Genomic DNA, 23122 nt, shown 5'->3' with positions numbered 1-23122 from the left:
AGGCTACATTTAAAAGTGATGGTCAGGTAAATCGGCACAACATGCATTACTGGGCCGCCGAAAACCCACGGTGGATGCAAGAGGTTGATCATCAACGTAGATTGTCTGCGAATGTGTGGTGTGGAATCATCGGTGGACGAATATCAAGACCTCATTTATTTCAAGCGAGGCTTACGGGTGTTGTGTACCGCACATTTCTTCAGGAACAATTGCCCAATCTTCTCGAAGACGTCCCCTTACACATCAGAACACACATGTGGCTACAACAAGATGGCTGCCCAGCATATTTTGAGCTGACAGCGAGGAATCAGGTGAATGCATTGTTTCGTGGTCGCTAGGTAGGTAGAGGTGGGCTTGTGCCCTGACCTCCTAGGTCACCAGACTTAACATGTTTAGATTATTACCTCTGAGGACGACTGAAATAAATCGTTTACCAAAATCGCCCTACAACGAGGGACGACATGATCGAGCGCATAGTTGCTGCATGCAGGCAGATTAGTGAGGCAGAGTTATTGCAGCACAGAATGATTTCAGTGCCCGTTTGCAGAAATGCATTGAGACCGAGAGAAGACATTTCGAACATCTACTGTAAGTTGGTGAATGTGCATCACACTGGGTGCTTTACCTATTCTTCTCGTTTTCGTTGTTCATTGGTTTCTGATTACTCTTTCGTTTTTCTTATTATCATTTCAGTTAAGCCTATTTCTGTTGTCAAACAATGGTTTGGCAATCAATTGTGAGAAAAGGAGCTTTTTCGTTGGCGAAGCGGCCTTTAAACACGCCAACGAATTCGTTATTGTGCGTGCCAGTAAACCATTCGTTGCCAGTCCTAAGCCTGGAGAACGTGTGAAGGGCGGTCAAAGTTGCGGCTCAAAGATAGCTTACAGTAATAAGGTGTTTCAAGAGCGGACACATTACCATAATTGTTTGTACAGTATCTTATGTACTCTGTCCAGTGTTTGTGTTTTGCTATTTACGTACGTAATTCCACCCTGTATAGTATATATAATGTATATTGTTTATAATATAACATAGGAATGTCAAACCTAAATAATCTGAAAAGGCACTTCAAATATTACATATCCTTCAATACAATATAGATATTAAGCTTATGGATTCGACACTTGCTTTAAACAATGGTACCAGCTGATGATTGTTCCGAAGGCAGAATTTTTATTTTTAGTTTCTACAATACGTTACTAGAATCTAGTAAGACGGTTTTTGTGGACGGAAACTTCAAAAGCTGCCCAAGCTAATTTAGACAACTGTACACGATACATAAAATACTTAGGATGTAAAAGCTATTGCCGGACAAGACTAATCGTACGTACGAACAGTTTTTTTTTATTGAGTTGGTGTTTTAAGTCCACCTTATGCACAGAAAGGCTAATCGGACTGTACCTACAGCTTAAAGTGGGATCCAAACCACTATGTGCATTCATCGGGTATCGAACCCGGGATCCCTTGGTTAAAAGGAGACGACGCTTCAACTGCGCAATCGGGGAGGCCCACAAACAGGGTGTGAAATCATTGAAGACTGTAGGGGGTGGAGGAAGATCTCCCCCCTCTCTCTCTCTCTCTCTCTCTCTCTCTCTCTCTCTCTCTCTCTCTCACCACACACACACACACACACACACAAAACTTTTCACTTCCGTTTCTTTTAAATATGTATAACACACTAATTATCTTCATTTTACTTACTACTATAGAACATTCTACGTATTCGTGTAAACGCATGTAATTTTCCTTAGATGTAGCTTATGTATAGTTTAATTTACTATGTAGGGGATCAAGCCATTATTTATAGTAATATTGTTGTAAATGAAATGTTGTATGGCTTAATTGTAACCCTATTGGATTTGAATTTAAAATTTTGGGTGCGTCAGCACTTAGGCTATTTTTTAACCCGTCACTTGAGGGATCCAGCCCCTTATCATAACTAAAAAATAACTAATATAACATATATATATAAGGTAAAGTGCTCCCCTGTGCTTAGCACCACGCCATGATGGTGTATAGGGGGTGTGAGGGTATTCCCCTTACAAACTCCTAGGGCAAGTAGAGGGGACTGACTAGACAATGTTTGGAATAGGAACCCATGTCCGGAAACGTACCGTTTCAGTGCTACAACCTTGATAATGTGTCGGATGTGCCTGTGTTGGTATGCAACCGGGTAGGCAGTACATGACGTCAGAAGATCACCTGATAACCTAAAGTGCAATAATTTATTACAACCATGTCAAATGAGGTGTTACGTAAGGTACAGAAGTGAATGACGTGTGACTCAGTCCATAATACAAACAAATTTATTTGGTAACAATGCCAAGGGAACAAAAGAGAAACGTACTATTCATTGATAAGCACCTGTGTCGACAGTGGAACGCAACAATTTGTAGACGTCAAGTGCCATCAGGTGATCTTCTGACGTCATGTACTGCCTACCCGGTTGCATACAAACACATGCACATCCGACACATTATCAAGGTTGTAGCACGGAAACGCTACGTTTCCGGACATGGGTTCCTATTCCAAATTTCCAAATATTGTCTAGTCAGTCCCCTCTACTTGCCCTAGGAGTTTGTAAGGGGAATTTCCGAGCACAAGGTCCAATCGGTCGCGAAATAAAAACCACATTGAAAATCCGATGAAGCTGTGCGCGGATGTGTTGTATGCCCGTTGATCGCGCCAAGTCGCACATGCCAGTTCGGAGCGCGCAGTGAGCACGGAAATATGCCTAGAACATTAGAGTCGCACGCCAAGTGTGAAGTGCGTGCAGTCATTCGATTTCTACATCAGAAAGTGTATGGCTACTGTGTTCTGGGACAGAAAAGGAGTGTTGATGGTGGAATTCATGGAACGTGGCACGACCATCACTGCAGCCTCATACAGCGTGACGCTTCAACGTCTACGAAGGGCAATTCAGAACAAGCGAAGAGGAATGTTGTCATCAGGCATTGTCCTTCTTCATGACAATGCTCGGCCGCACACTGCAGATGCAACACAGACGCTCCTGCAGCGTTTTCGATGGGAGGTGTTTGATCACCCACCTTACAGCCTGGACTTGGCTCCCTCAGATTTTCATCTCTTTACGCACATGAAACGCTGGCTAGGGGGACAGCATTTTGGCATAGACAACGAGCTGCAGACCAGCGTAGAGAATGGGCTGAAAGCACAGGCTATGACTAGGGTATTGGAAAGTTGGTACCACGCTACGACAAATGTCTAAATCTGGGCGGCGACTATGTAGAGAAGTAGCTGGAAGGTGTAGCTAAAAGTTGCAAATAAAGACATTTTTGATTTCACTGTGGTTTTTATATCGCGACCGATCGGACCTTGAAAAAAAATAGCACTCGTATATATATATATATATATATATAAAATGTCGAACCGTCTGACTACCATGCAAGAGAACCCGGTTCGATCCGCGGCGGGTTTTTTTCAACTGTTCAAGCGGCTCCCGCACCCACTCAGCGCCGTATGAAGTGGATACCTGGAAGAATCTCTGTGGGGTAAAGGCGGCCAGGGGCGTGGTGCTGATCACATCACCCCAACCTTCAGCGGTGATCAAGAAAGTGTGGGGCCCTACTCCACACCACCTATACGCCTGCATGGCGTGGTGCAAAGCACAGGGTAGCACTTTACTAGTGCCTTTCTCGGTCGAGTCGTCCACGGAACGGTGGTTAGCGCGGGGGAGAATAAGATCGCGTCTACGGGCAAACTGAATGCATTATCCGCGTAACTGGGGCCGCTAGCTATGTAATGAAAGAAGTTCGTACAATTACATTGACAGTTAAGTTACAATTAAAATGAGTATATTTTAAAAGGATATTTCGACTAACACGCGTCAGTTCCTCTTCCAAAATTGCTTCATTTTTCCTCCTGATATTTTCTTTCAATTCTTCTAATGTATGGTTTCAAGTTTGAAAGCAATGCATTGTCAGCTTCTGTATATATTTCATTATCAGGCATCGACTTAACAAATAAATTGTAGGATTTGAGGTCAGCAAGAACGCCTTCCACCTGGTAAAATTAGCACAAAATCTTTTGACTTCGGTGTCTTGAAAATTTACTACTGACTGAAAGGTTTCAAATTGACTTGCGAATCTGATGGTATCAATAGGTTGATCGTTGAACCTGTTTTCCACTTTCCGCGTATTCCTTCATCCTACAGAAAGTTTCCCTAGCATCTTCATAAGCAACCAGGTACGCTTCAGATCCGATATTCTTCAGTTCGGTCCGAATCTATATTTTTGCAGATCACTGTTGATGTTTTGACACTGATTTGCAATATCCTGCAAATGCAATTTGTTGAAGTAATTAGAGAGATGACTTTGGCCAGACTCAAATCCTTCTTTTGCAAAGTGTTGTGATTTAATTCATCACTTTTCAGGTAATAATGAAACTTCCATTTCTGATATCCAGCAAGATGCCTCCTGCCAGTGATGCAAGATGTGCCCCTTCATTGTGGATATGCTCACAAGCCGTTAAAATTGACTTCAAGCTTCTGGAGACAGCGTTGACTATTCTGTAGTGCGACAACCATCTGACTTCAATACATTCTGGAATCTTGATAACTGGGTCATTGATTATTGCCTGAATATCGTGCAAAATATTTTCCTTTTTAGGCGACTTGCTAAACAGCTTGTAAATATCTTTCAAAACATGAAAAAATCTTTTTACCTTTTGGTTTTTATTCCTGCAGGAAGCCTCTGCAAGGGACAAAATGTGCGCTCTACTCGGTACAGTGCATATACAGAATCTCTCTGTGAGCCTTTTCCGAAAGCTTCTTTCTCACACCTCCAACATTCCCAGCCATATTTGAAGCACAATCAAAGCCGAAAGCAACAATATCATCGTATGTTAAATCAAGAGCAGCAAGCTATTTGTCAATAGTATTTGTCCTTCCATTAGGAATTTTGACTATTGACAAAAACTTTTCCTCGGGGACCTTATCCTCAACAACTCTGAACATTATACTTAACTCCGTTTTATTTCTACTGCACATTCGAGATGGGAGAGAGGAGATAAGGCTAGTGTGGTTGCCAGTTTTATTCTGCTTCTTCTGTAAGATTGGACAAGTGTTTGCGTTGTTATTTACACAGGGAAATATAAAGGCAAGAATATTCGCCACACAAAGTAATGCGGTCCGATGCGAGGGAAACAACGGGAGCAGAAAGGTTTTATAATTTGGTTTTGTTGTACAATTTCGTCCGGGGTGGCGGCAGATTCCCTCCGGGAGTGCTCCGCACCCTCGGAAAGGTGCCTCAAAAAACACTGGATGTATCTCCACAAGATGTAGTTGCACGAATGCACGGAGTTAAATCAGAAGCACACAGAAAGCATTTTCTTTCTGGTTAGCGGCCATATTGCTCGACTGACGTCAAGGGCACTCACGTCATGCTGACGTCACGTCACGAAAACAAACGAAAAGTGGAGGTCGTAAACGTGAAGACTTTCTCTATAAAAGAGTACTAAATGCTTCCTGATAAAACAAACCGTTTTCCATAAAGCGTGTAATCTGTATATTTCTTTCAGGCTGATTTTTCTGATATTAAAAACAGGCTCAGATATAGCTACTACGTATAGCTATATCTGAGCCTGTTTTTAATATCAGAAAAATCAGCCTGAAAGAAATATACAGATTACACGCTTTATGGAAAACGGTTTGTTTTATCAGGAAGCATTTAGTACTCTTTTATAGAGAAAGTCTTCACGTTTACGACCTCCACTTTTCGTTTGTTTTCGTGACGTGACGTCAGCATGACGTGAGTGCCCTTGACGTCAGTCGAGCAATATGGCCGCTAACCAGAAAGAAAATGCTTTCTGTGTGCTTCTGATTTAACACCGTGCATTCGTGCAACTACTTCTTGTCCAGTGTTTTTTGAGGCAGCTTTCCGAAGGGTGCGGAGCACACCCGGAGGGAATCTGCCGCCACCCCGAACGAAATTGTACAACAATTGGGTGTTTTGCTGTAAAATGAAAACTTCCTTTAATGAACATCAGCCACACGATGTGGATTTTCTGACTTAAAAACATTACAAGCATGCAATTCATAATTGTAACCGTCCTCATAGCGCAAGAAATACTAATGCTAGGGCATAGGCGTAGCTAGAACTTTATATTTGGGTGTGCACAAAGAAGAAAAAAACGAGGTGTTGTACCTTTTTAATAGCATATTTTGCAACACAATCACTTGACTCTTTAACTGCACTGATGTTTGTAAAGGAATATAAATTCACTAAATGACAGTCTTGAAAATTTCTGAGTATATGTAGTACAAAAGAATCAAATTGCATAGAAATTACACACACATAAAATATTCATAAATGTTACAAACAAATACATCAAAATACACGTCATCTATAACAAGAGACGTCTGTCAAAAGGTACAATGTTCTTAAACTCATCAATAACTTCATTTACATCAATAGACGAAGCTTTTTCCTGTTCCACAAATAACAAGAGCAGGGCTTCCAATCTGCTTCCATGCTGCTTCTGAGTTGCTCTTAATTTAGTTTTAACTTGAGAAGCTTGGAGAAAGCTCTCTCTCACACGTGCAGCTTGTGACAGGTATAGAAGAAAAGCACTGCAGTACAGAATAGAATGCAGTAAATATCTTATTTCTCTAATGACATCAAAAAATCGAAAAACTATAGACACTCGTTTCATCAGCAATAATGCACACGTTTGTACCAAGTAATGACATTTTCAACTTCTTACAAACTGCCGCTTATTTTCTCTCTTATTGAAATTTCTGTCTTTAATTCTCTTTGATAAAGCAGCCCATTAGGGTGTGCCTAGGCACACCCGGGCACACCCCGTAGCTCCGCCTATGGGCTAGGGGGCAAAACATGACACAGAGCTGGGCCTCCAACATTTTAGTTACGACAGCGATTTTATGACGCATATGGTAGGACCGTTGTAAGTGAAGTGTATTGGGCGCCGAAAGTTCAGGGGGCGCCGAAATGGGTGTCCGCCCCCTCCGAGAGAACGTCTTTAATCCGCCACTGGATACAATGAAATTCTTTAAATTGTTGTTTTATTGGCATACAGGTTTGTATATTGTACTACGTCCTTGCAGAGCCTTAGCAATATGCATTTGAAAATGTTAATACTTTCCCTTCACATTTTCATTCCAATGTACCTTCGAAAAGACGTTGCTCGGTGAGAAGTATCCTCATGACACAGCTGTATGCATCAACCTTGCTGTTGTACCCATTGTAAACTTATCAACAATTGATATTCAACAATCCTTTCCTCATTACTATGTTTTTCTATGATGAGTGAGTTTCTCATAAATTTGCCGTTAGGCCTTTAATATTCGGCTATATCATTCGTATCTATGTCAAACCATAACAAAGCGTAACACCAGTCAAATCGAAGCGAAGAATGTTATGAAGAAAGGTACGTGGGAAAATGTAGGATCTAATTATGTCAGGATAAAACTGATTCTTATTTTTACTTAAAAGTGCCCGGGGCAATTAGAAATATAGAGGTTGCGTAGACGGATTGCTTTCTTGTGACGACATAATGATGGTAAGGTGCATTTATCCATCATTCGAATGCAATGTCCATGAGATAGTATTGCACTATGCAGATAGGAAAATCGAGTACACAAATGGACCATTCCACGAAAAGTGATCATAATCCATGTTAATAACAAAATGAATTAATATGAAAATTATTATTGTTTTTAATTGCATTAAGGCTTAGATGTTTGTGAATGCATATAATTTTCACCTTTCACCAATAAACAGATAAATGAAGTCAAAATTTGCTTCATTTTTAAAGCGTCACACACGTAACGCACTTTTGTTAATGGTTTTCATATACTCAGCCTATGCCATCATACTCAAGTTATTTTCATTTGTTAGCAGACACCATAAAGTACTTTGTAATTCTATGAAATCAGTTTATTAAGAATATTTTAATCCAATCTCTTGTCTAGAACATTAAATTTTGTGTGTAAAATATCACACACGTAACGCTGAAATATCCCGAATGTGCAAATGTTGTGTGTTGTTCTCTTAATAAAACATTTACATTTTCTGGATTCCGATAAATTTAAATTGAACAACATGACAATTTTTGTTTACAATATTGTACAAATAAAGACAAAACTAACATGAACTTTTGCTCAAAGCAAAGTTGCGTAATCTGCGAAACTATTCTTAAATAATTATATATTCATTTCAAGTTGTTTTTGAAAGAACGCAAGGTATTGGAACATGAGCCCGTTCGTTGCTGTTGCTCATGGTTCCAATTTTACTTTGTGATCTGAAGGTTCTAAGCTCGAATTCAGCTGCAGAATCATTATCTTTTAAAATTGCATTTATATATATATTTTTAAAATTTTCTATAATTATAGTATGGGCCTCCTCGATGGCGCAGTGGTAGCGTCGTTACCTTGTAATCAAGGTGACCCGGGTTCGATTTCGATACCCGGTGGAGTCACGTAGTTGTTCGGATCCCACTTCTACTGTAGGTACAGTCCCGATTAGCCTTACTGTGCATAAAGTGGACTTAAAACACCAAATCAATCAATCTAATTATAGTATCTCCTACATAGCTGTCCGATCCTAAGGATAATTAATCATGGCTGAGCATGTTGTACAAATAATCGAATTATCAAGGAACTTAGCTAAATTTTAACTGCAGCACTTTCAGTTAATTTCAAAGTAATGTTGCAAGATGCAATTCCCTTTCCTTCCCCTACACATTCAAAGAATGCACTGGGCGCCTCCAGTATCGCTCAACGTCACACAGTTGAGTAACAGGGAGCAACAGCTGATAACAATTAACAATCATCTCGCGATCCATGTTTTTTCTCTGTGTTTTCACACTGCACGTCAAACTTTACTGAAGGGCCAGAAAAGTTAACCATGATATATATTTTCATTAATTTATATCAACTGCGAACAGTGTTATATAGCGTATTTACAATTACGTAAACTTCTATGACTTTAATCAGAAGCCATCTCTTTCTGCATTGTACCTTTAAGCTATTCTGCTCGAGGTCCTGTCTGCCATCATGCCACTTGCAGACGACCATGCTGGCCGCAGGTAGCGCGTGAAATCCTTGCGGCCTAAAGTCACAACACCCAGGTAGCAAGTGCGTCCAGGGACCTTGATACCTCGGTTTGCTCCACGTTGAGCGTTCCTGGAGGCGCCCAATAAGAATAGAAACTGCTAACGTTTCTCTTAAAGTTATTTATTAAGAACACCGTTAACGCTTTGAAGAGAGACGCGATTTGGAGTCAGCACGTCGAATCCTCAGTCGATGTAGGAGATTTCCGAGACCGGAATTATGCTACTCACTCGTAGCTCCCCAATTTCCTCACGATGGTGGGTTGCCACCGGTCCTATACACAGGCCGAGAACCCAGAGACTGAACCCATGCCGTCCCACAGTCGAAGCCCAAAGCACAGCGCCTTAGGCCGCACGGCCACGGAGGAGGACAATGTTATATATATCTGCATACAGAATGATATTATATTAAGTTATATTTTTGTTTTGTGGGCTACTTTATTATATTGATTTTTGATTGATTGATTGATTGATTTGGTGTTTTAAGTCCACTTTATGCACAGTAAGGCTAATCGGGACTGGACCTACAGTTTAAAGTGGGATCCGAACCACTATGTGCCTCCACTGGGTGAACCCGGGATCCCTTGATTTATTTTATTATATATATGTACAGGATAGTATACCTGGGTTGGCTTGAAATGCATTAAATACATTCCAAACCCCGGCATATTTTTCTGAAAATTTCGATAAATACTTGCAAGTTGTGATAAGTGTCATTATTTTACTTGTAGGAGTTTAGAATTTACTACACGAAGACCAGCCACTGCCGTGGCACCAGCTATGAAAAGGCCAGTCACTTCAGCGGTACCAGATATGCAAAGGCCAGTTACTGCAGGGACACCATCAGCTAGAAGCGTACAAATTTACGATTCCCGGCCAAAATGTAAGGGGGGGTCTCTATTATCAGGATCAGTTACAACCAACATACCAGGTACTGGAGTGTTTGCCCCTGAGAGTGCAATTACAGGGGTGTCAGGAATCACCTTCCGCTTCACCATTTTGCTGCATTCGCCATGGACATGAGTTCACGTCCCGTGACTGCAAACGTCACTACCACAGTGGTGTGACTGCAACAGCTCCCAGTACTTCGACTGCAGCAGTGCCTCTAAGTACTACCGCACCAATTCCAAGTACTACTACAGGAACTCCAATTGCTACTCCAGGAACTCCAATTGCTACTACTACAACACTTGCAAGTACCACTATCATTGGTTCTGCTGTGCCACAATATGTAAGTCATAGTAGAATCAAAATTGATTAAGTAACTGCTATCTAGGGCATGTGCAGACAAGCTGGTTTTGTGAGAACCACAAATTATGACACGGTGTGCTTAGAAATGAAGAAAATGATTTCTTATGAATATGCATACATGATGATACTTTTTTGCAATATCTACTTTCTACTTTTTCCTGTCACAAATTGTAGCGATCCACAGAGCTAACTATATGCATGTAATAATAATAATAGCCTGTTACGCAACAGCGTACCTACCGACCTCACTCCCACCTGCCGAGGTGGGAGATCATTCAACCAGTTACGGGATGACATGCGGTCAGCATGACGAACCCCCAGTCATTGTTTCAGGTTTCCATTATCGGGTTACGCTACTGCGTTGTAGCTCCCCAGTTTCCTTGGAATTTGAGTGGCCCACGTTCCCATACACGGTCCAAAATCTCATAAGAAAAGTTCTTATGCTTTCCTCAAGGAGACTCTAGCCTGCACGCATCTCATAACTGGAGTCCAAAGCATGACGCCTTGGTCACGGTGCATGGACAACTACATACATGTAGTAAATTGTACGTATAATTACAAGTGAACCACTTTCTAAGTTGTGTATTTCCAGTAAAAACAAATGTTGTTTTATACGAATATGTGGATCTTAGCTTCTGTAGTTTTGGTTACAACAAAGTGCCATCTGCACCACACCTTAGGAGGAGAGAAAATGAGGACTAAAAGTGATGAACGTTATAAGTGTCAAAAGCGAAAGTGTTGGGAAATCGCAATGTTCCGCACATCAGCCCGTAAGAACGTTGACACAAGTCACCTCTTTACACGCCCTTTGAACTACTTAGAGGGCTACCAGCCACTTTTCACGTTTATCACATTATAAAGGATGGCACATTTCACAGTTTAACGTGGAAAACGGTATTTCAATTATTTTGGCACTTACAGCGTTTACCAATTTTAGTCTTCAAATGCTTCTTGTCTCATTAGATAAATCAAAAGGCATATAGCCTACTGAAACTCAAAAACAGAATAACTGAAAATAACAAGAATTAACAATATCAATTTTTGGTACATGATAGTGAAATATCATAATCAGGTGTGAAACATGGGTAAGTGACATTTAGGTCATTTTTGAGTTACAAAGTAAAATGTGCCATCCTTCAATTTTCGAGTGAAATTGAAATGTCAAACAATTTGCATTGGACTCAGTGAAGCCTTGTGAAATTGGTAAACACAACACGAAAACAATTTATCTACAGTATAGCTTCTAATAACCTTTTTTCCTTAATGAACTCAGAAATGACGAAAATGTTACTTACCATTTTTTACAGCCGATCGCTTCATATATTGCCTTACAAAGGTTACCCTAGATGTGCAACTGCAGAATAGATGTGCTGTATTATCAAATTTAAAAAGTTTAAATACAAGTAAAAAGCACTATCCCACTGATGTATTTAGCAGGAGGAGCACGGAGGCATATACCCCTCCAAAGAGGAATGACCAAGTATTATAAAAAGTAGTGATATTATTACATTATAATGAACAAAAATCGAGGGGGTCTTTATCAGATATTGATTGATTGATTCAGAGTTTTAAGTCCACTTTATGAACAGTAAGGCTAATTGGGACTGGACCTATAGTTTAAAGTGATCCGAAAAACTATGTGCCTCTACCGGGTATCGAACCCGGAACCCCTTGATCACAAGGCAACGAAGCTACCACTGCGCCATCGGGGAGGCAACTTGTTCAGATATTAAAGGAAAGGAATACTAGAACAACGTATCGGACTTACATTAATCGAGACTAAATTTACTAAACATATAAATAGGTTCACACCAGAAATTGAACCCAGGGACTTGTTGGTTACAAGACGATGATGTTAACTGATGGGCACAGTGAAAAGTATAGGCTATGTATATGTGTGTGTGTGGAGAAGGGAGGAGAGGGGGAAATGCATTTATTATGTTAGAAAATCTGCACATTGTATAATTCCAGTGTTACATTTTATTATAGCAGGTGTTTCAGAAATAATTGAGGGGTTACAAAAATGTATTACAAGTAAACTATTGAACTTTCGTTAATGAAAACAGTCCAGAACGATCGATGAACGCAAAGAGTTTGTGTGTGTGTGTGTATGTTTTGTTAAGCTGAGAGTTCACATCCCTGCCACTAGGCGACACACACACCACCCACATCACTCATAGTATTTTGTTCAATGTTTTGATCCCAAAGATCACAGGCAGTTACACCGTGTGACTTTTTTTGTGGAGTTTCATCAAAGACGGAATATTTGTCTCACCGATGCCGCGTGGGATCGCAGCCCTAAGGGAGCGTACCATCGCAGTGATGGACGCAGGTCCATATTGATGCAAGTGTGGCAAGAAGTAGACTATCGTGTCGATGTGTGCCGTCAATGCAACAATGAAAAAAAAATTGTTCGAGTTTTTGTTCGTTCTGGACTGGTTTCATTAACGTAAGTTCAATACTTTACTTGCTATAAATTGTTGTAACCCCTAGATTATTTATGAAACACCCGTTATTACGAATACCGTGTTGTTGGCTCCATCACAAGTCTTCGCCTGCCTGCGCATGAATATACACCCATCATGCCCCTATGTTCTTACGGGAGATATGATGTCACTTTGATTTAAAGCTTTAAGGCCATACACTCCTATAGCCATACAACCTGAAGGTCTGCAACAGTCACCTAGTCATTACGTCTCGTATTGATGTAATTTCAATGATGTATGAAGACTAGCATATATCAGTTCGTCACTTAACAGTTCTACAGTAGTAATTTGGTCAGGTCAACAGTGCTATTTACTTCTAATTCATGTAGAGAGGAATGGTATTTGAAATTGTTTCAACTGCAATAACATTTCTCCATAATATAGGAGATTGTGTGCATGGATAAGTATAGAATTTGATCTGTTCAAATAATCACCTGATATAATGTGAAACATTTAAAAAATGGAAGTTATTTTTTCTTTTTTTTTAGGAAGATGAAGATCTTTGTGATGACATTGGCAGGGGAAGACAATAGTCCTAGAGGTGGAGCCTTCAGACACGATTGAGAACGTGAAGGCCAAAATCCAGGACAAGGAGGGAATTCCTCCAGATGAGAAGAAATTTTCTTAGGAAAATGAAGATATCTTCTCGAAGACATGACAGGGAAGACAAAACCCCTAGAGGTGAAGCCTTCAGACACCATTGAGAATGTGAAGGCCAAAATAAAGGATAAGGAGGGAATTCCTCCAGATGAGAAGAAATGTTCTTATGACAATGAAAATCTTCGTGAAGACATTGACAGGGAAGACAAAACCCCTAGAGGTGAAGCCTTCAGGCACCATTGAAAATGTGAAGGCCAAAATCCAGGATAAGGAGGGAATTCCTCCAGATGAGCAAAAATTTTCTTATGAAATGCAAATCTTCGTGAAGACATTGACAGGGAAGACAAAACCCTTAGAGTGACAGAGAAGACAAAACCCCTAGAGGTGCAGCCTTCAGGCACCATTGAAAATGTGAAGGCCAAAATCCAGGATAAGGAGGGAATTCCTCCAGATGAGCAAAAATTTTCTTATGAAATGCAAATCTTCGTGAAGACATTGACAGGGAAGACAAAACCCTTAGAGTGACAGAGAAGACAAAACCCCTAGAGGTTCAGCCTTCAGGCACCATTGAAAATGTGAAGGCCAAAATCCAGGATAAGGAGGGAATTCCTCCAGATGAGCAAAAATTTTCTTATGAAATGCAAATCTTCGTGAAGACATTGACAGGGAAAACAAAACCCTTAGAGTGACAGAGAAGACAAAACCCCTAGAGGTGCAGCCTTCAGGCACCATTGAAAATGTGAAGCCAAAATCCAGGATAAGGAGGGAATTCCTCCAGATGAGCAAAAATTTTCTTATGAAATGCAAATCTTCGTGAAGACATTGACAGGGAAGACAAAACCCTTAGAGGTGGAGTCTTCAGGCATCATTGAGAATGTGAAGGCCAAAATCCAGGACATAGAGGGAATTCCTCCAGATCAGCAGAGGTTGATTTTTGCAGGAAAGCAGCTGGAAGATGGTCGAGCCTTGTCTGGCTGCAACATTCAGAAAGGTAAGTGATCTTAAATGATTACAAACTTTGTTAATCAAATGTTTGATACAGTAGACAAACACTTTGTTAGCAATTTCATTTACGTAATACAGCATTTATATGTACATTTTTCAGTATTCTTCAAACTTGAGGCACCTGAATCTTACACGAGACCTATCTATCTGGAGTGTGTTCGTTTGCCTTGTTTTGGCGATTAACTTACGGTGGTCTCCCTTCTCTGTTTCATAGCCAGAAGAAACAGCATTATCAGCTGCCCCTCTAGATAAAATACTGATGCCCGTTTGCACCAACATTGCACAAACTCTCGAGTTTGGAAATTCACGGGTCAGGGTAACATGAAATCCAAGCGCGTCAGGCTAGGTAGGCTATCTCCAAAACCGAAACAAAAATCAAGAAAAATCGATTATAGTTAACGCCATGAAAGTAGTCCGGTCAAGGTCAGGCTACCCACACACAGTGTTGCCAATACGCAACAAATAATCCAATACACCAGCGAAGACGAAATCAGGCGCATACGTACAGAGTCAACGAATTTAGTAATAAGTTGTGTTTTATACAGTGTATGTTGTTACACCTGTAGCTTGAATTGTATCTTCTGCAAATGTGCTTGTGTAATGAAAAAAAGTGCCGTATTACTAGTTTAGGTGGGTGTAAAACGCGTGACGTGTCCACTGCGTGGCTTGGAACAAGTTTGGCAACCTTGGAGGGCCATGGGGTGTGGAAGAGCAAAAGGGAACCTCCGAAAACGTGTGACCTTGACTGGTCTAATTTCGTGGAGAGAGCAATTCGCGATTAGAATTATCCGATATGATGTCTGGTGGGATTTTCAGGAACTACTGTATGTAGGATACTACGCTGTGTTGAAGTCGTTCAAATCATGGGGAATGTGTAGGGACACTGATTTATGGTAAATAAAATTCATGAATTTCGCATTTGAAAAGTTACAATTTCCGTATATAAAAGCGGTGAAAAAAGATCATTTCGTTGGAAAAGCGGTAAATAAAAGTCAAAGTTTAGTAGTCTGCACCTATTTTTTATCAGCTAAAGTGTACACTTAACATAACCTCTGCATTGCATGGTTTTAAATTGTATCTCTGGATGGTCATTATTAGGGAGACAAATTTATGGTAAATAAAAACTGAGGAGAGCGGTAAATAAAATGTTATATCAGCGGTATATACCAGCGGTGGAAAAAAAATTGGCACACACTTTTTCATCATGAGAGGAAACATCATACAAAAGAGCTATAAATTGATAAACTAGTTCATTTTTATATACTGTACACATACACAAGTACTTAGCTGTCCAACCAAAAAGAAAACATCAACACAAAATCACTTCATTTCTAATTGCATATCTCAAGTGATTTATTCATTGTATTTATTTAAAGTATATCCTTGCTGTCCATCAAATAAAATAATCACTACTGCACATACACAAACACATGTTGAAAATCACATGATGATAAACAAAATTCATTCATGACTGAACACAAATGACACCATTGTTTCCCTTGATGTGCGGGAACAGACTAATCTTATCGCTGCTACAGCTAGCAAGTTCAATGAAACTGTAAGTTGAGTGGAAATTCGGGGGAAGAAAGGAAAAGAAAGGACAGGGAGCGAAGTTTTCGAACTGAGATTATGTACATGGGAAATCCCAATTTGCAGCGTCTTCCTGATGTGATAGAAGATAAAACGTTTTTCAGCTGCAAGTGGTAGGAAACTTTAGGCAAACGTTTCGTTGCATATCGACAGTTTGCGCGCACAACATCGATTGCCGGTTTTTGCTTGTTTTCTACATAATTTGATGATATTTCACGGTTATTTCGCGAAAAAGCGTTCATTTCGTGGAAAAGCACACATTTCGCATTACTTCGCGAATAAAACTCATGGATATTTCATCATTGGGGGTGTAGTTACGTGCAGAATGTTCAAAATTGCATATTTTTTCACATTTCGCGATTTCGCGCATCGCGAAAATTCAATGTCCCTAGGAATGTGCGAAAGAGTAACGTGTACTGCTCAGTTTTGGGCTCTAAATCGTTTTATGGGTCAGAACAAGTGAAGCGATTTGATGAATTTCTACCCCGTGGAATCAACAAGAAGAAATTTGTAAATAAATCAGGGAAAACAGAATTGATTGACAGAAGACTGGGTGAAATAGGGTAAGCAAATTACGAAGAATTCTAGAGTCCGCTCACTTTATTTTTCCAAACATGATTATATACTAACCTTTACAAATAAAACTTTTTTTTTGTTTGTTTTTTCGAAAAGTCACGAAGCGCCTACCCAATGCATCCAGATAAACAATGTATTATATGTGAAATTTGAAACAGGTGCATGGCGATTAAGTGCGACAATGAATGTAGTTTGAGGATGAATTGATATCTTAAATGTAAGCAGAAGAAGGAAATGGACGTGCTAATGTTGCTGTTTCATTCAGTACGATGTTCCTTTTCAGTGAAGATAGCCTGGTCATGAAATTGTGAATTCTATTATTACTATTATTATTATCATTATTATTATTATTATTATTATTATTATTATTATTATTATACCAGCCAGCCTCTTTGGAGGAAGAATTGCAACGACATGTTCGCAATTTTTTCCTGCCCCAGCTTTTCAAGTACCGGTCAATCGCTTTATTTTCAAATCATTTCCGAGAGCCACAGTTACAACATGGGGTGCAGGTGATACGTAAGCACTGCTTTTAAGGACCAGTGCGTACATATTAATTTCGTCTGCGCTGTCTGTTATTATTGCCTATAATAATTAAATTCTTCGTTCTCGGCATAGTTGCTGATATCCACGTCGTTTTCTCAATATAAGAATATCTCGAGACTCCACATCAGCCATGACCATACACTACTACCAACTGAACGTAAACAAGGGATGTATCCTACATACAGCGGCCATATTGGAAGCGACACTAGCGCAGCGGCGTATACTCTGGGTCATCTAGGTAATCGCAGATGACCCGGCTGTATTTCTTTTTTTTTTTAAATATATATATATACACATTTTTTGGCAATATTCTTCCAAACCAATTTCGATGCATGCATTTCTTTGCTTCCAGCGCGCGAATGCTTCCAACAGTTTGCCGCTGAATGTCCGGGAACCTTTCTCCAGCCGGTGGAATGACGTCAGGGAATCTCACCCTGACGTCATTCCTCCCGCTTCCCTTACAACCCTTGGCGAGGAGGAAGGAGAGAGAAAAGAGGGGGAGGAAACACTGCTTCTCAGGCGCGGTGATTCCGTGGCCAGGGTATTCTCCTTCTTGTGAGAGTCCACTGGTCGCACTCTCAACCTTCAGAGCCTTTCCAGTTCCCTCCGCTGAACTAGGGAAAACATACCCGGTAGAATGCGAAGAACAGGAAAATTGAATAACATGGGCAAACCAATTTTACGCTAAATTTTCACTTTACATTTGCTTCTGTCTTGCTGATTTCTGTTACTTGAACATAAATTTATCAAAATGAAAAAGCTTAAGTATTGAATATGAAGCAAACTAAATTAAAATTCAAAGCTTAAGCAATTAAAGCACCTATATGCTGACTCCCCCATTCTTGTATTTACAAAAATAGTGATTGTTTCTCCTCTCTAATCTTCAAAATCAGCGAGAATACTTATTTCACAGAACTAAATATTTTTTAAAGGCAAAGATATCAAAAATAAATTTTATATATATATATATATATATATATATATATATATATATATATTAATTAGTTAATTTAAGTTATATTCCGCCTCTTTAGATTAATAGTGATGAAGATGAACGAATTAAACATAGAACGAAAAAAACACATCAGGCACGTAGCCAGGTGGAGGACTCGGGGGGCTGAAACCCCCCATCCCGAAATCCTACAAATATCTAATTTAAAAAGTGTATAGTGGTAATTAATTTTACTTCAGTAGCAGGATTAAACACCTTGCATAATACGTTGTAATAATCTGAGATTCATCTTCAGGACTTCTACCTCCACTGTTTAGTGTTGCCCACGAGACGAGACAGGCCAAAGTCTCGTCTCGTGGGCAACACTAGTCCTGGAGTAAGTTGAATTTTGCACTTAAATTAATATTGCGGGTTTTTATTTCACTAGTGCACGTCTTTCATTTTATATTCCACAGGTTGTTTTTTTATAGTTTTATAATACTGTCTTGCTTTATTATTTGAAATTCTACACGTATATTAAACTGCAATAATGAGAATTAATTGATTATGGTCGTAGCAATAAGACAAAACATTCCGACACAATGTTCCTAAATCCAATATGGATCCTGACATAAATTTCACGGAAACTTTTGGAGTTTGAGGATCAAGGGTCGGAGATTACCCACTCGTTAGAACCAGCATACGCCACTGCACTAGCGCTCAGGTGGCAATTTAAATCGCGAATAGCAAATGTGACTGATGCTTCACTCTCAAATTTAACGACCACAGGAAGGGATGGGGGGGGGGGGAGCAATAGATTTATGGTCGTCTTTACTTTAAACTGAATACGCGACAAAACGTACCGTCGACATAACGTACCTACCACCTGGCCGGCTACCTGCGAAGGGTCTTCTAATGAGTCTTAAAATATTTGTGATGCGACAAAACGTACCACTTGAAAGTCCTATATCTTGAACTTTATGCCAAAGGCATTTCTTAAAATGGAAGAAGTACCCACTGATTTCTGTCGAAGAAAACACTTGGCGAATCGCATATATGGCTGCCAATTCAAAATCCACGTTCACTTTTTCTGGTTTCCACTCCGGAACAGCCTGAATGATGAGTCGAAACAAGCGAATATAGGTCTCTCTATCCTTATTGAACAATAGAGCAAAAACTACGGGGTTGATATTTGTTTCTTCAGCCGTGCTTCCAAAATCTGCATGGATGCTGTAAATCTGAGAAAATTGTTTACTACAGCACTTAAAAGTACCATCCATGAAAAAATTAGAAAACTGTTTCAAACTCTAACTAACCTAACCTAAACTAATATAAAAACAACCAACCAGAAAATTCGCATGAAAGCTATATTAGTAACACTTAGCTCAACTTCCATGTTCATGCTCCCAACTGAATATTCCACCTAAGAGATCAAAGTCGTAATGACTAATGAGGTAAAACGAATAACGTAGCTGGGTGCTGGATAGCGCACCGTGTTGTAATGTCTGACATGTCAAAGGCAAGTTCAAGGTTTTTCCTTGAAGTGGTACGTTTTGTCGCGGAGTAAATATTTTGAAGTTATTAGTGGATTCTTCACAGCTAGCTGTTTATATGAGTGGTACGTTTCGTCGCGAAAACCCAAGTGGTACGTTTTGTCGCTGGTACGTTTTGTCGGGACACCCTTTAAACTATATCCAGACTTCCGTCGAAGATTTTTCGCCGACAACAGCGCACTTCTTACTTTCAATGAATGGTTCATTTGAACAGCAACTCCATTCTTCTCTCGCCGACCCCTGTGGAAAGTTGGTGGTACGGCGCCAGGGATTTCGGGTTCAAATCTTGGTATGTGCATGGGATTTATTTGTGAGTATCCTTTCATCTTATCATCATCACTCATCCACGTCGTCGCGATTAGCAGAGAGTGGCAGAAAAGCAACACTAAATAACAAAATGAAAACAAATGTAATTAAGAATCAATGTTTTAGATTCGTTAATTTACCACTTTGTGACAGAAATAACCTGTATTGCGTATATCGTGTTCCTCAAAATAGATACAATTACATATGGCAGCTAAATCTGATTTATAAGTAATTCTCAGTTATTCGTATAATTCTCTTTTCACTTATGTCATAGTGCGGGGGCAAAAAGTGGGGTTGCTCCCCCTCCTAATCTGGTGACGATACATTCTTATCAACAGATGTTAGTCATTACATATGTTGTTATTTCCATGTTGAGTGTTTGCTTGTGCTTTATCTGGTTTGTGGTATAGTAATATTGATTCATCTCGTCTATGTGTGAATGTGCCGGAAGAAATGTGGGGGAGGGGCAGAAGGAGAATACTTTCTGAGAGACGGTCACATCGAGTGTTCACCTAAAAGCGCACGTATTTGCCTATTTTCTCCTATTTCTGTTGTATTTTACCTCACTTTCCTACATCTTTGGTTAATAGCGACGATTAGAAGCAGTGATGAAATGAAGACATGACGGGACAAACACAATGATATATCTATTTATGACAAAGGTTCGAACCAGTGTTGCCACAATATGAGGGCACAATTTCCCTTCCCAAGAGGCAAAATTTCCCTTTTTGGACCATTTTTTCCCTTCACCTAAGCAAATCATACAATAATAATAATATTATTAGTGGTAGTAGCAGTCCCGGTAATTTTTATTATTATTAGTGGTGGTGGTGGTGGTGGAAGCAGCAGTAGTAGTAATTCCGTTGGTCCATGTACGTGTGAATAAAAAATGTTAATTTCTTTTCACATGTCACTTTCATCGCTTCCTGATCAGTTGTTACGGGTTTGGATCCATTTAATCGTTAATCCTCATCGTTACTATTATCCGAGGGTGCAGAAAAGCTATGTACTTAACAGAAATATAAATAGATGCAGACTATATTCAAGGGAGCAGGAAAAAGAACAGAAAAGATGAAAATGTGAATATGAAACTGGAACGTCACATAAATTGTAATAATGTAGTCAGATGTCTTAAAATTTCCCTGAAATTGTGGTATTTTTAATCAAAACTCCCTTTTCCCTTTTGGCTAAAATTTCGGTCCGAATTTCCCAGCAAAAGGGAAATTTCCCTTCATGTGGCAACACTGGTTCGAACCTGGTGTCTTTGGCTTGCAGCATGTGGCGTTTACCACTCTCATGCAGGCCGGCCTTAGGTTTACTTGTTTGCTTAGGTTTAAACTAGTCCACCGGGGGGAGGGAGGGGTTCGCCTTCCTGCCCCTTCAGAAGCTGCCACTGTGCGAGTCTAACATATAGGTAGTAATTCACGTAAGTAAATGATATTTTATGTATGTCAATAAATGAATCGGCAGTATAAGTTGTCTCTGATGTTTATTTCATATGTACCTAGGTAATGTGTTTTTAGTTTCTAAATTTTCTCTTAAAACTAAACATTTTTGTTATCAAAATATGTTACATGTAGGTATCAAAGCTTTACAACTTGTGTTCAGTACTGAATGAAAACTTATCGTCTCTAATGTTATTAAGGCATTTAGTATTTTTAATTATGTGTCGCTTTTATTTGTATAATAAGTACAATAAATTAAATACTATTAAGTTCAACTACGAAATGAGTAAGAAAACACGTAGACTATTACATATGTCACATTCAGACAGTCTAAATTCCAAACCAAGTTTAAAAAATATATAATACGTGAATTTGTCCAAAGTAACGAAGACGAGGAATTGACAAATAAATTTCGTTAGGCTAAACAATTAAATAACAGATCTCAACGAGCTTGTCACTTGACAAAAGCTTAATGGACCAAAAAACTGATTTCTTAATTATAAACATTTGAGTACACTGCCACGAACATGAAAACTTTTATTACATTATTTTGAAACGCTAATGTCTAAAGTGGTTCATGATATTTTAGTTGATATCTACGCCCAACAGTACAAACAACATTATGTAATCTACCGCACAGGATTCGGTCAGTCAAAGTATGACAGGATATTCAGATAGTTCAATTCACACACACTCTTGTAATGAATACAAATGTTTAGTGTAGTAAACTCACAGGCAGCGCTCAGAGCATATGTTTCCACCAGAAGGAAGATATTCAGTCTGGTTTTGAGGTGTAAACAAAGTGACGTTGGTCTTTCAAAATAAGAAAGGATATTACTTTGTAAGAAATAAAGAGAGTTGAGCACGGAACCACGATTGTCGACCCTCTGTGGCTGAGTACTCCCAGTGAGTGGCCCACGATCTCGTTTCCGAAGGTTCCTGGTTCGAGTGTAACGTATCTTAAGCATGCGTGTTTCTTTCCGAGTGTCTCCTCATCAATTCCATTTAATTATCATTCATGTTGATTGTTGCAATTAGCCAAAAGTGGCAGAAAAATATATGTAAGATAAGAAAATACCAAAAATTCAATTTACTGCATCCATATAAGTCACTGTTGTGTGAAGCGTCTTCTTATGTGGAACAGATTGCATAAAGTTGTAGACGAGAAATAAAAAGTTCAAAATTCTACGAATACAACAATCCTCACCTACTCAATACGTACAAATAGTAACAGCATTGGTAACTTCACTTTTCTGCCCGAAGGGGGATTATGACGCAAACTGCACCATTGAAGTTTTTGGAGGGAGATTTTTTTCCTTAAAAATAATATAAATTTAAACATTTGTGCATATATATATTTTTCTAAAATATATTTAAAAAGTTTTAACCTTAGGTGCACCATGTTTATGCCATTAGATGAAGAAAAAGAAGTTTTTTGGGCAGGGCTGCCCACGTACGCGTTTGGGGACACACGTTGCGTCCACTCAAATAATAATCAATAATTACGTATTCATCCAAACTATTTTGGATTTATGATGAACGATTCTTGGGCGTTATGAATCCAATGACTTGCGTGGGTTGGGCGAGAGGCAGATAAAGTGTAATGTTAAGTAAAGCTAAAAAAGTAACTTGCAGTAGACAAACGTAATTAGATAAGTAATTGGGATTATGACATGATTGGGGTAACGCCATTAGTGTTTTGGGGAGATGAGGATAAGTAATGATTGATTGATTTGCTTTATTTAA

The 23122-nt window shown here is 39.4% G+C and overlaps 2 protein-coding genes across 3 annotated transcripts in view; one reads left to right on the top strand and one right to left on the bottom strand.

Annotated features, from left to right (window-relative positions):
* Positions 1–23122, bottom strand: part of LOC146000473 (uncharacterized) — a 193346-nt gene that overhangs the window by 120976 nt on the left and 49248 nt on the right. The window lies entirely within an intron of this gene.
* The window catches only part of LOC146000131 (polyubiquitin-like), a 53680-nt gene continuing 33361 nt past the window's right edge, over positions 2804–23122 (top strand). The window contains 10 exon segments of the mRNA XM_083137475.1: positions 2804–3187; positions 10055–10318; positions 13345–13438; positions 13441–13591; positions 13593–13779; positions 13782–13943; positions 13946–14107; positions 14110–14167; positions 14170–14415; positions 14938–14951. Of these exon segments, the coding sequence (XP_082993601.1) occupies positions 2804–3187; positions 10055–10318; positions 13345–13438; positions 13441–13591; positions 13593–13779; positions 13782–13943; positions 13946–14107; positions 14110–14167; positions 14170–14415; positions 14938–14951 (1722 nt within the window).

This window comes from Lepisma saccharinum, chromosome 16 (assembly GCF_977018435.1).
Source record: "Lepisma saccharinum chromosome 16, izLepSacc3.1, whole genome shotgun sequence".
Lineage (NCBI taxonomy): Eukaryota > Metazoa > Arthropoda > Insecta > Zygentoma > Lepismatidae > Lepisma > Lepisma saccharinum.
Note: the sequence above shows the minus strand (reverse complement) of the source record. Positions and strands in the feature narration are given on the sequence as shown.